The following is a 12,860-nucleotide window of genomic DNA, read 5'->3' as shown; positions in this document are numbered from 1 at the left end:
GGCTCGGCGTAGGAGGCTAACTCTGAGCCAATCTGAGGCTGTAGCTCACAAGGAAACCACAGAGCGCAGAGGTTAGCATAAACGAATTCAGATGGTATAAGATAATGCCTTTCTAGGTTTAGTACGGCAAGTGACCAGAAGGAACCTCATTGATCTCTTCCCTGATTCAATAAGACGGTTTTCTCTCCTTGGAAAACCTTCTGATGCCAATCAAAGGGGATTCGATGTAAAGACGCAGAAAGAATTCAAAGCCATCAATTTCGGTCGAACATGGATGTTGCGGAAAATTATGCAGATATCTGAGAAGGGCTTGAGCTGATTATTCCTACGAACTGGCCAGGATGACTCAACCAGCCGGGATTTCTTTCAAATTTTTCATTGTTTTAAAAAAAATTCTTGACGAATTCTTCATTTTTTCGAATCTTCGTGCGCTCTAGGAGGTCTGATTTTGAAGCGTTATAAACATCCGGAAATCATATTCATTGAATTTACGCACGGTCGCTGAGGTTTCCCCCTGCCTCTCAGAACAAGAGGACCGAAGCCTTAGGAGGTTCTGATATCACCGACTATCGTGTTGGGTATGCGTGCAAGAAGGGATTAAAACCAGAAAGCCCGAACCAAGACGACTTCTTCGTCATCGGCATTGACGAACTCGGGATGTACCACTCCTCGCACATATCATCGATCCTCCTATTTGACCAGGTTCGGCGTATTCGACGGCCACGGTCCCTACGGTCACGATGTTTCCAGTTTCTGCCATGATGCACTACCAGGAGTAAATGATTTGTACGATTTGTGGTAACAACTCTATATGCAGTTGCTCATCAAGGATGAGGAATTCTACACTGAACCTACCGCGGCTTTTACTAGAGCCTTTAAAGACACTCACTGTAAGTTCTTATCACTAGTATTATTATCGATCATTCCCGACTAGATATATACTAGAAAATATGTCATTGTAAATTTCCTGAACTGCATTGTTCGGACTGCATCTGCTACGATTCTTCTCAGTGTTGTGTGAGCAAGCAAGCTCACGGGGGAAATTCGACTGTTCACTCTCTGGCACTACAGCAACGGTCGTCATGACCAGAGATGAGACTATATACTGTGCTTGGGTTGGTGACTCTCGAGCTGTCATCGGCACTACTAATGTAAGGCGAAAACCTGCTTGTACTTGTCCTCGAATCGGTTAACCACGTATTGTTGTTCTTGGTCAACAAAAAGTCTATCAACACCTCTTGTTTCTTTACAGTGTGTTTTTAATCCGTCTATGCGACTTTTGTCTGAGACATCCTTTCAGGCGGACGGCGAAATCATCGCTGAAGATCTTTCGAGAGACCACAAGCCCGAGCGGCCGGATGAAAAAAGCAGAATTTCCTCCCGAGGGGGGCAGGTAAGAACAAACATCGATTTTTGACACTCCACAAGTGTTTCTGGTGAATGAGAAATCCGAGCCGGTCGTGTCCGAGTCATTAGGAAATCACCCGAGCTCTCCTTGCCCGACATTCGCGGTCAACCGTTTGCTCGCCTGATCATGGGTGTTCTCGTGTGTGTTCAAGTTCCAAGTCCAACACCGACAACACAGCTTAGTTAGATTCGCATCGACGCACATTAGCCGAGAGATCAGTTTTTAGCCTATCAAATTGGCGATTAAGGAATGTTGTCCACAGGGGGAGGGTAGTTTCAGCCAAAATACTTCTTTCGTTTAGGCGTTTTGTTCTATTCGTGATTAACGAATAACGCGGGTTTTCTGAAGTGCATCGATTCAGGTTCGGAAATTAGAGGGTGACATACCGTATCGAGTATTCCTCAAAGGTAGGCAGCCAACAAGCATCTTCATCGCAGTTTTCTGCAGGCAAACTCTACCCGGGCCTTGCAATGTCGCGTTCTCTTGGTGACTCTGTTGGAGCTAGTGCTGGAATTACATACGAACCCGAGATCAGAATCAGGTAGCGTCTGTTATCATCGTGTTTCCTTTACGGTTCATTAGGAAAATCGATCGAGCTCGAGATCGATTCGTGGTCCTGTGTAGCGATGGCGTGTGGGAATTCATCACCAGTCAAATGGCGGTAGAATTAATCAGTGAGTTGCTTCTAGCCTCTGTCGTGTGCATGCGTGCAGTGGTAGATCGTTACACCCCTGGAGAAGTTCAGACTGCGGCTGAGGCACTTGCCCAAGAGGCTTGGAAACGATGGATTCAAGAGGAAGGGAATGTCGTGGATGATATCACAGTCGTTGTCGCGTGGTTGGGTGATGACGATGAGAGTTTGCGAGGAAAGAAGAGCTCTCGGGAATCTTTATGGTGAGCATCCGTCTCTACTTGTAGTTTGTTATTGCCTGTCTCTTTTCAGATGAGGTCGTCGTTGAGATGTAAAGTAAATATTCGTGATCTATTATTTTCCATACAGCAATGCTGCGTCGATTGAACTCGACTATTACTATTGAATGTGCCTGGCGTATTCGTTGGGTTACTATCATGTTTGAACGAAAACCAACCGCATGTGGTGATAAACGAAGCGTTGCTACTCGAAAGATGTTGTGTTCTACAGTAGATCACGAAAAGAAGTAGCGAATTTGCTATGAGGAATTAAAGTTCTACGTGCCAGCAGCATAGACTGTATAACATTGGGTTAGCAGGAAAAACGATGGTTTCTTTGAATAACGATAAGTAACCATCTGAGTCTGGCTTTCAGTATCATATGAGCCAACCAGGTGAACTCCCATTCACATGAACAGCATAGTGTTCATGACTCAAGTTGACAGATGAGATACCCAAGTTGAAGATATTCGTTTCGATCTTCTGCAGGCATGATCATCACATCACACTGTGTTCGATTCCAGTAGTAGAACTAGTAGATCGTCAACTCAAATCGAGGAGTATGTAGGGAATACAACTACGTGCATATCAACGGTCAAGGACATGTTTCATCTCTTCTGTCAGTCGGGTCAACCTCTCGAGATCAGTCAACTGTCGTATTGCCGCGCTTATTCTAGTGGGGTCTAAACGAGATTGAAATCAAACAGGGGATGAGAAAATGACTATATTCACCCGTCACTCTATGATCATAACTCTGCTCGCCACACGGGACATCATCGAGGTCTATGTGGCCTTCGGCAGGAGTGAATCCTGATAGTAGCAAATGAGCAGAGCTGGGTTGCACGGAATCAGACGAGGAAACTTGTTGAGTAGTCAACAACAGGTTTCCTCGTGCAGTAGTCAGACTACTGCATTTGAAAATAGTATAAGCGCAGTTCAAAAGTGCATAGAAGAGCACAGCTCACCATACCTCGGCGCAGCCGTATCGTCTCTAATAACACAGAAAGGCTTCGACCAGTGTTCTGGGGAAGATGGCCTTGATCAAGCTCTACAGTCTCCTCATCCGGCCACGACAAGTCTTCCAGATCGTGTACGGGCCATTCCTCCGTCATTTGCGGTGCCTCAGCGAGATCTGAAAGCTTGCTGGGGAGGTGACGACACCTCGGTCGCCCTCACCAGTTGTTTCCTCTCGCACCTGCCGCATTCCAGCCAACATCTCATCGGCCTCCCGCAAGAGTGAGTTTGCTTGGCTGAGCATATCTTGATCCGAGTCTAGGGTGACGACGTCCTTCAGTTCATCCACAATACCTCAAAATAGTCAACAGCGACGACTTCTTTCACGTCAGTTCTATCTCACTTAGGCCGACTTCCTCCGTCGTTGCCGAGAGGTCCATGCCATCAGGTACCTCGGGAAGCGTCATTTAAAGTGGTTGAGTTTTAAGTCTTCAGCGGACGGAACGAATGTGAACTAGGTTGTCCACTCTTGGCAGACTCTAGTTTGCGATGAACTTATATGCTATAGCTATTAGTAATATCAGGCCCCCCTTCCAACACTGCTCAAGATAGCGAAGGAGATACCTGTATCACGGTTCTCTGGATGGATACCCGGGTTCAAGTCCACGCCTGACATTCCAACTCGAGTAATAAATACATCAGAGAGGATCAAAGCACAGTGACAACTTGGTAATCCCTAAAAGCGGCGTTACATTTGAGTCAAATGATTTGACGACCGCGGGAGTCCGATCCGGATTTCGAGATCGTAGTACGATCATCGTACTTTATACTGTGATCGGGAAATGCGGTCGACGAGGATTGAACCTGGGTTACTCAGGCATTTAAGTTCGATACCTCTTCTAAGAAGCTGATAGGACTAGGAAGTGCTCGGGTAAACGATAAAACACAAGGGATTCGGAAGATTCCTACTATAAATTTCCTAGAGCGCTCGTGGAGTCAACGATTGTTGTATTCCACATCGCTTGTACTGGCAGCTACACTGCGAGCGATTCTAGTTGTCTTCAGTAACTACAGCACTGATAGGCGTGGCCTTTCCCAACTTCCTCTAAGAAGGACACCACTGAACTCAACCTGGTCTTAGATTTATTGACGTTGTGTTTCATTCAACCTTCAACGTAGGGAATGCCACCGATATCACACATCGTACACCCTTCTGCAACACATCTATCTATCTCATACTCCGACGCAAGCTTTTTTTCGGCCATCTCCCTCCGAGAATCTCGGCGATGCTCATCTTAGATGCCACTGCTGCGCAAAACCGATAGGAGCGTCCCTTGAGGGCGCTGCTGAGCACGAAACGAGACGGATGCCAAACCAACGTGTTCAAGGGTATGCTCGAAAAGACCCAATAAGTGAGTTACTGTTGAACGAATTTCAAATTAGTTATTTGTCATTGTAAAGCAAGATTCTCGCTTTTAAAGCAGAATGAGTTCTTGGCAACTTCTTGCTGCAAGAACTCATCGCTGCGATTCTATATAATACGTTGAAGTTGGGTAGTTTAACAGTGATAATCCCTGTCTTACGATATGATCGTGCCACTGATATGGGCATCCAGCCCTCTGCAGGATTTTAGGCCACCAATTCTGCCCAGGGGCAACCAATTCATTGCACTTGATCACCAGCGATATGTAGAGCATGAAAAAAGCCGCGACTAAACAATCAATGATCAAACATGAACGGCGATGTGTGTTGACCGACGGAGAGTGAAACTCCCGAGAGTATCAAGACCTAACTCACCTCATATCACCCTCATTGGCTGCTGAGCTGCTAGCTGCGCTACAGGGCTGAAACTTCTCAGGATCATAAGACATGAACATACGATACTTTTCGGTGAAGACTTGCAGGAAAGTGAACAAGATTGAAGCCTGAACGATGATTGTGTGAATTATCACTTTTATCAACCGTGAATTGCAGCAAGTCCCAAGAGACAACACAAAAGCGTCATAGCAATCTTCATACACTTGGCATCAAGACGAATGAAGGCCGCACATGCCGGATGGGACGTCCGCGGCCCGTGGACCGCGGGCATACATAATCGAGAATATGAGCCAAGGAGAAGTGGGCTGAGCCGAATTACGACCAACGCAAACCAAGATGCACCTCTGGAAAATGTTGTACAATTAGGCGAAAGCGCAAGAGAGTTCGACCTACCATGCACGATATGGTATACTGTAGTGATCAAGTTGGTATGAGAAGAGGAATCTGCGTGAATGCGGTAACATGGATGAGAAAGCTGTCAAGTTACGTGAGAGTTATGCCAAAGATAGAAAAAAAGAAGTTTGTACTTCGTTTCTGTCTCTTACTGTCGTTTGTTTCTTCTAAAAACGAACCTGGCAAATGTGAATATAACACGCACGATTGTAGACGCGTAGCATGTGAGTAGGGCGAATCTCGAAACCCAAGGCATCCGACCAGAATCCAAGGAATCTGACCAAGATCTATGGTGACTGTGCGGAGATCTGTCACAACCTCTATGTTTTGCATCAGGCTGAAACAAAACACTTGGCCGATACTATCTTCCACTATGAACCGAGTGATACTAAGAACTCACCGAATGAGTGGGTTCTGTGAATAGGACGCTTTCCGAAAAGTGCATGAAGAATGGCTATTAGACAAGTTTGATTCGGCTTTCCCCTTTTGACTTCGACAACGATAGGCGAGAAATCAGGCTGGTCCAATGTATCGACAACGTTCATTCCACTGTTTCGTTCAATAGGACTAGCACACGGACAAGGACAAAGTGAAGAGGCGACAGGGAAAATACGAGAAAATCTCATTAACGGCGATAGAGCCGCCGCTTAATCGGTTGAATGGATTTGATAAGTTATCGGTTAAACCGAATCTCGATTCCGAAGTTCTATCTTTGATGAGCTCCCATGTACAATTACTACAGTAGACCCATACGGGATCCCGACGGGAAACCCAACATAGAACGGAACATATGAAATGAGACTCCACTCATGGGTGACGAGTCGAGACTGGCTCGAATCGCAAAAACCATCCCTTGGTGGGATCGAACTCGATCCTGAGAATAGATGAACACACACGTCTACTACCCCGTTGGCGGAACTCACTCTAATAGCCGACCACGATCGCGAGAACGAGTAAATGCATTCAGTCCAAAGTGGCACTTAGGCTCACACTCGATGGTCGTCTTGAAGGGCTTCCTCCTATGCTCACTACACGCCTCTATAAGGTAAAGTACCTAAACAGATGAACTCATGTTAGAGTCATCCCAATAATCTACCTTATCGAGCAATACAGGACCTGTGATCCGCACTGTATATAACACGGACTGGTCCAACTTACTATTATCACCAGGTGAGCTGCAAGTAATTCCAACCTGAGGACTCACTCCAACAACAATTCACAAGCTCACTACCTCCAAAGGCGCTATAGTGGCTCCCTCGAATGGCTGATTAGCGATCATAACAGGAACGCTACTCCGATGCTGATGATGATGACGATGTAGTAGTTGATGAACTAGTGTTGCCCTCAGATGATCCATGTATGCCGTTACAGCGTAGAGACCTCTAAACCTGGCAGCTACGATAGCTTAGAGACTCTGTAAACCTCCCACCTGACTGCACGCTCCTGCTGCTCTGCTCGAGCACCCTTCCTGGCTCTACTACCGAAGTCAGCATTAACTTTCTCTCCACCGTTTTGTAACACATTGAGGAGCTCACAGGTAAGCTCGTCCTCTACAAAGCTTCGAGTAATTCCCCTCTCATGAAAAGCCCCCTCCCACCGTGGGCTTCCTGTGTGATTTCATCAACATCATCGTGTTGCTTTTGTGTCGTGTCCCCACCCGTCTCCAAGCCTTCATTCAACTCGTTGATACCCTGAGTACAGTAGTGCGGTGAATCGTTCTTCATCTGAATCTTACTTTGGATATGCTAAGATTCTCGAAGCTGATCCCAGCCTCATGCCACTGTTTCCACTCCGACACGAGTGAGCTCGACTGAATCGCTAAACACAGGAATAGTGGGCAACTCCGCACCGGGTTGGCAAAAAGAACATGCAGTGTTGGAAAATGGTAAACTGCATGCGTTGGTATGAAAATTTGGTGAGAATTTTAGGAAGTTTGTACCGGTGTCTAAAATAATTCATGCATGAATTTTGAGAAATTCTGGTTGGTTTCTGTACACTTCTACCAAAATCCGTATGTAATTTCGATAATAAGTGAGGGAACTGTCGAAGATTCTTGGTGATTCCTGTACAATTCGGATCAAAGAGTCGCAAAATTCCTATAAAAACTCCTACGATTAGCGAGGAAACTCCTGAGCCCATCTGGGAGAACCAAATATATATTCCAACATAGAGAGCATGAAACCAGCAAGTGGCATGTCTTGAGATAGAGATAGGCCAACAGCTTTTGCAGGCCCAAGCCGATGATCGAGGAAGAAGGAGAAAGAGCCTACCTTCTAGAATGCGCTCACCCTTGGTGATGTCTTGATCCGCCGCAACTGTTCGTCGCCACCTAGTGGACTTAATCCGTATCTTACTCTCGGCAACCTAAGATACCCCACCTTATGATCACAGTAACATTGTCCCGGCCGCCCATATAGGATGTCGGTGGTAGCACTATCATACACTCCTCTATCTTGCCACTCCGCAAACCTGTATGCAGTGACCTAAAACACATCATACCATATGCCCGCTAGCCCAGGAAGTATACGACAGATCTCTTTCCATGTCACCAAGTTAGTGACACTAACACAGCGTCAGTATACAATTCGATTTTCGCGAGTGTTCAAATTCGGCTGCAATGCGACTCTTCCGAGTTAGCGATTGTTAAACCAATTCCTTGCATAGACAACCCACCGGATAGACAGATCGAGATGCCTGGCCCGATCAGCGGGCTCCTCGGCTGCTGAGGACCTCCATTCATATCGAGTCAAGCAGTGCGGGGGTGGGAAGGCGGGGGAAGAGGCACCATGCATCTACAAACACCAAATGGACACCATGCAAGTATTAGAATATATGTCTGGTCTCGTCACCTGAACTCGCGGTTTCCTTACAGACGATTTGAGGTAGAAGTGTACAAAAGCCCACCAGAATTTCGCAAAAATTCCTCATAATTTTCATATGTTCCGCGCATTGCATTCATCTTTTCTAGACGGACCCCTTCCCTCTCACCTTGTTGCCACCCGGAAACGCTCCTGACAGCTCTACCGCCGTCAACTCTGAGTCCAACAAGATGCTCACAGACCTGTCACCAGCACGCATGCACATACAACTGATAACGCTTTCCCCTACTTGATAGTAGCAAGATAGTCCTCCTTAAAATCCTCTATGAAGTGGCCATCCAAAGTCCCCACCTTCATCGTATTGTCCACCTCCTCCGTCACAGCTTGGCACTCAGCAGCTGCGATAGGTGGATGACTAGAAAGAATACACAATGAGAAGATTCAATAGATAATGTTGATCATTGGAGTTTACCCGTGATATAAATTTCACGACTACTGCATATCACCGCGAATATCGCGTTTTTCACCGAGTTTCACGCCACTCCACGTAAAACGGGCGAAACTCCATTGCAATAGCAGTGGGCTGGTGATACTGAATATTCCAACATGGAATGGTTCAGGAGTTTCCTCACTAATATGAGTTTACATACAAATTCGTGTGGAAGTCTACAGAAACCAATGAGAATTCCTCCCGAATTTTCATCAGAGTTTTCATAGCGTCACCATCACATGTAGTAGTTACCCATGTGCATATTTTTCCCCCACACTGATCACGATCACAAACTGCTTAGAAGTAGTGATAGACAGGAGCTCACCATAGACTTACTTTCCAAATAGCGACACCGACATCCCTAGTGTTGCTAAATTAAGTGAAGAGGATAGCTGTATTGGAGTCATGTTCATGGACATTATTTCTAGTGATAACTTCAAAACTATACCAATCTAAACATCACATGAGCTTATATCCGACTGAGCCCTGAACTAGCTACAGCAGGTGTTCGAACCCGGATGGTGACGAACTCAAGCAGTAGGAAGGAGTGCTTTGGAAAAGGCTATTAAACTTGAAGACACTGATGATGATGGTAAGTGTACATCTTGCTCTCTTGCTTTTCCTCAACGTCCATCAGCCCAACAAACCAACGTCGGGTTGTTCAGCGTCTTGACGAGTTCCTGATAATGAAAGCATGTCGTAATACATTCAAATGCCAACATAGAAGGCGTGTTGTAGTATAATAACTAGAATACGACTGTGTACGAGAGATGATTCTGTTGCTGCAACACCTGTCTGGGGGATTATGTGATCCCGAAAAATCAAACTGATCTCGATCTATCACGGTATTGATATCAAGCATAGGCCGCATCATTCAGGCTGTATGATACAGCTCTTCGTACGAAAGGGCGATCTCTATGGAACTAGTCAAGAAACGCTTCCAATTGTCAAAGTCCATCAGATACAAAAAACGCCTTGTAAAATAATTTTTCGGCTCTCAGCCGCCTCCTATGATGTTTCGACTTACTTTGAGCAGTTTCCGCGATACCAGAATACCGTCCCACTATAGCCTGTTGCCTAGCTCTAGTGGCCTCCGACACCTGGTGCTTTGGTGGTGATCGGTCTCGTAAAGTAGTAGCACTAGAGTGGTAGTCTACACCTTCGCCGTGTCTGACAGATGTAGGAATAACAAAAATCCCATAAGGCGCAACGGGTTTCAGTCGAATTCAAAAGGGTTTCACCCTTTTCACGTAAAGTGGCGTAAAACGCGATATTCGCGGGGATATGCAGTAGTCGTGAAAGATGTTTTTCACCAGTGTTTTCACATCACTAGGGTGAAACTCCAAAGATCGTAAGTAGAAATATGACCGTTTCATTCGAGTTTATGATAACTCATCGCTATATCTAAGCCTTGTTGAAGTTTCAGCCTGAAACACTACTCAGCGGGAAATGATAAATTTCCGAGTTCGTCCTAGGGAATACTACGCCCCTCAGCACCAACCCCCTGCTCACCTGCTATTAACCGTACGGCCCTTCCCTTTACCCTTCCCCTTGCCTTTTCCCTTACCACTCCTACCGCAACACATACCAACTCCCATCACGTAACCCCCTACCTCTCATGATAATCCAAGTAGTCTCTATCCCTACTCCTAGACCTACTCCTTCGTCGCACTACAGCCGATGCACCTACTTCCATAATCGTTCAAGTCGTTCTAATACGACCACTTACCCGACTCCACATGAGGCCGCGATAGAGCATTTCTATACCCCTGTACCGGACGACAATACCCCTTACCACTAGTAGCCGATACACTAGCCTGACCAACACCATATAGCAGAACCACCAAGGTATCACTTCTTACTTTATCTCGTCTCCTCTGATTGTAAATGTCCAGCGCGTTCATACCCTCATACGCCACATCGTCAAAGTTACCGGCCGTTTTATGATGAGTTAGATCAACCATAGTCTGCCGACATGAATAAGAACCTCCTCTAAGGCTATCACTGCTCCCCTACTTTACTGTCCCCTTTGTGAGCTTCTGCCACGTCAGTCCATGCGCCGGTAGCATCACGGTCTTCACTCCAACTAAATACGACGACAACCTTACCATCGATAACGAATATTCATATTTTCCATGCGACTACAGTGCGAGGGGAGGATACATACTACATCGCCCCAAGTAGACCCCGTATCAGCATAATACTGTTCTCAACACCAACAACCATCCCAATACCCCCTTTATACTTCAACAAAATTTTATATATCAATAACTCCTAATTATTCAATCATCGAGTCAATAAAGAATAACAAAGATATATCCAGTACCACTCTTCTCAAGATACTCCCTCCCCTCCCCTACCTCTGTGCCCCAGCCGGTGCATCATACCAGCTCTCCTCAGCCCCATACCATCTAAGTATAACCGATAGTGGTATAACCATAACAGCATCAACTTACTCACTATCGTCCCACTCATCATTTTCTCCAGATTTCAACACGACCATGCCTAGCGGTATCTCCTCTATAGATCTAAAACAACACTACCATTACCCCCAGACCAAGGCTGAGGAAGGACGCAGTCTTCACGAGTGTTTTAACTCGTTGATCCCAACATTGGAAGAGAATTTCCTCTTACATAACATTCACTATATCGTTGTGTGTTCTTTTAACTTTCGCATTAACTTTCGCAATACTCGAAAATATGCGCATGATCAACTACATATGTCGGTGATAATGTAAAAATTCCGAGGAAACTCTAGGAAATTCTAGTTGGCTTCTGTACACTTCTACCCGAATTTATGATCAACCACCTATAATATAACTTCGGGAACTACTGAGCTTAGGTGAGGGGAGCGAACATATATTCCTACTCCAACACTGTATAGGAAACTCCTGAGCTCAGCTGAGGAAAGCGAACATATATTCCTACTGCAACACTGTATAGGAAACTCCTGAGCTCAGCTGAGGAAAGCGAACATATATTCCTACTCCAACATTGTATAGGAAACTCCTGAGCTCAGGTGAGGAAAGCGAACATATATTCCTACTCCAACACTGTATAGGAAACTCCTGAGCTCAGCTGAGGAAAGCAAACATATATTCCTACTCCAACTTTGTATAGGAAACTCCTGAGCTCAGGTGAGGAAAGCGAACATATATTCCTACTCCACCACTGTATAGGAAACTCTTCTGAGCTCAGGTGAGGAAAGCGAACATATATTCCTACTCCAACACTGTTTAGGAAACTCCTGAGCTCAGGTGAGGAAAGCGAACATATATTCCTACTCCAACACTGTATAGGAAACTCTTCTGAGCTCAGGTGAGGAAAGCGAACATATATTCCTACTCCAACACTGTTTAGGAAACTCCTGAGCTCAGGTGAGGAAAGCGAACATATATTCCTACTCCAACATTGTATAGGAAACTCCTGAGCTCAGGTGAGGAAAGCGAACATATATTCCTACTCCAACACTGTATAGGAAACTCCTGAGCTCAGCTGAGGAAAGCAAACATATATTCCTACTCCAACATTGTATAGGAAACTCCTGAGCTCAGGTGAGGAAAGCGAACATATATTCCTACTCCAACACTGTATAGGAAACTCCTGAGCTCAGCTGAGGAAAGCGAACATATATTCCTACTCCAACATTGTATAGGAAACTCCTGAGCTCAGGTGAGGAAAGCGAACATATATTCCTACTCCAACACTGTATAGGAAACTCCTGAGCTCAGCTGAGGAAAGCAAACATATATTCCTACTCCAACTTTGTATAGGAAACTCCTGAGCTCAGGTGAGGAAAGCGAACATATATTCCTACTCCACCACTGTATAGGAAACTCTTCTGAGCTCAGCTGAGGAAAGCGAACATATATTCCTACTCCAACACTGTTTAGGAAACTCTTCTGAGCTCAGGTGAGGAAAGCGAACATATATTCCTACTCCAACACTGTATAGGAAACTCTTCTGAGCTCAGGTGAGGAAAGCGAACATATATTCCTACTCCAACACTGTTTAGGAAACTCCTGAGCTCAGCTGAGGAAAGCGAACATATATTCCTACTCCAACATTG

The 12,860-nt window shown here is 45.5% G+C and overlaps 3 protein-coding genes across 3 annotated transcripts in view; 1 reads left to right on the top strand and 2 right to left on the bottom strand.

Annotated features, from left to right (window-relative positions):
* The window catches only part of Pmar_PMAR015853 (PP2C, putative), a gene marked incomplete at both ends in the record, with an annotated part of 3,865 nt that extends 1,491 nt beyond the window's left edge, over positions 1 to 2,374 (top strand). Inside the window, 12 exons of the mRNA XM_002787450.1 lie at positions 13 to 71; positions 117 to 226; positions 526 to 659; positions 703 to 775; positions 818 to 890; positions 1,012 to 1,151; positions 1,301 to 1,393; positions 1,770 to 1,815; positions 1,856 to 1,949; positions 1,991 to 2,082; positions 2,128 to 2,250; positions 2,352 to 2,374. Coding sequence (XP_002787496.1) covers positions 13 to 71; positions 117 to 226; positions 526 to 659; positions 703 to 775; positions 818 to 890; positions 1,012 to 1,151; positions 1,301 to 1,393; positions 1,770 to 1,815; positions 1,856 to 1,949; positions 1,991 to 2,082; positions 2,128 to 2,250; positions 2,352 to 2,374 — 1,060 coding nt within the window. The remainder of the gene's footprint in view (positions 1 to 12; positions 72 to 116; positions 227 to 525; positions 660 to 702; positions 776 to 817; positions 891 to 1,011; positions 1,152 to 1,300; positions 1,394 to 1,769; positions 1,816 to 1,855; positions 1,950 to 1,990; positions 2,083 to 2,127; positions 2,251 to 2,351) is intronic.
* A 3,915-nt stretch (positions 2,375 to 6,289) lies between these two features.
* Positions 6,290 to 9,210, bottom strand: Pmar_PMAR015852 (hypothetical protein; the record flags this gene model as incomplete). Its single annotated transcript, XM_002787449.1, has 13 exons — positions 6,290 to 6,356; positions 6,406 to 6,536; positions 6,579 to 6,674; positions 6,714 to 6,771; positions 6,912 to 7,032; positions 7,080 to 7,173; positions 7,218 to 7,300; positions 7,753 to 7,811; positions 7,861 to 7,965; positions 8,156 to 8,274; positions 8,471 to 8,543; positions 8,591 to 8,716; positions 9,128 to 9,210. The coding sequence occupies 13 exons, from the start codon at positions 9,208 to 9,210 to the stop codon at positions 6,290 to 6,292; spliced, it is 1,215 nt and encodes a 404-aa protein (XP_002787495.1).
* A 214-nt stretch (positions 9,211 to 9,424) lies between these two features.
* Pmar_PMAR015851 (hypothetical protein) overlaps positions 9,425 to 12,860 on the bottom strand; it is a gene marked incomplete at both ends in the record, with an annotated part of 5,645 nt that continues 2,209 nt past the window's right edge. The window contains 9 exons of the mRNA XM_002787448.1: positions 9,425 to 9,471; positions 9,819 to 9,961; positions 10,304 to 10,363; positions 10,405 to 10,477; positions 10,521 to 10,608; positions 10,654 to 10,758; positions 10,808 to 10,877; positions 11,152 to 11,202; positions 11,248 to 11,319. Of these exons, the coding sequence (XP_002787494.1) occupies positions 9,425 to 9,471; positions 9,819 to 9,961; positions 10,304 to 10,363; positions 10,405 to 10,477; positions 10,521 to 10,608; positions 10,654 to 10,758; positions 10,808 to 10,877; positions 11,152 to 11,202; positions 11,248 to 11,319 (709 nt within the window). The remainder of the gene's footprint in view (positions 9,472 to 9,818; positions 9,962 to 10,303; positions 10,364 to 10,404; positions 10,478 to 10,520; positions 10,609 to 10,653; positions 10,759 to 10,807; positions 10,878 to 11,151; positions 11,203 to 11,247; positions 11,320 to 12,860) is intronic.

The sequence above is a fragment of the Perkinsus marinus genome (genome assembly GCF_000006405.1).
Source record: "Perkinsus marinus ATCC 50983 genomic scaffold scf_1104296929362, whole genome shotgun sequence".
In the NCBI taxonomy this organism is placed as follows: domain Eukaryota; phylum Perkinsozoa; order Perkinsida; family Perkinsidae; genus Perkinsus; species Perkinsus marinus.
This window is presented reverse-complemented; position numbering and strand designations above follow the sequence as displayed.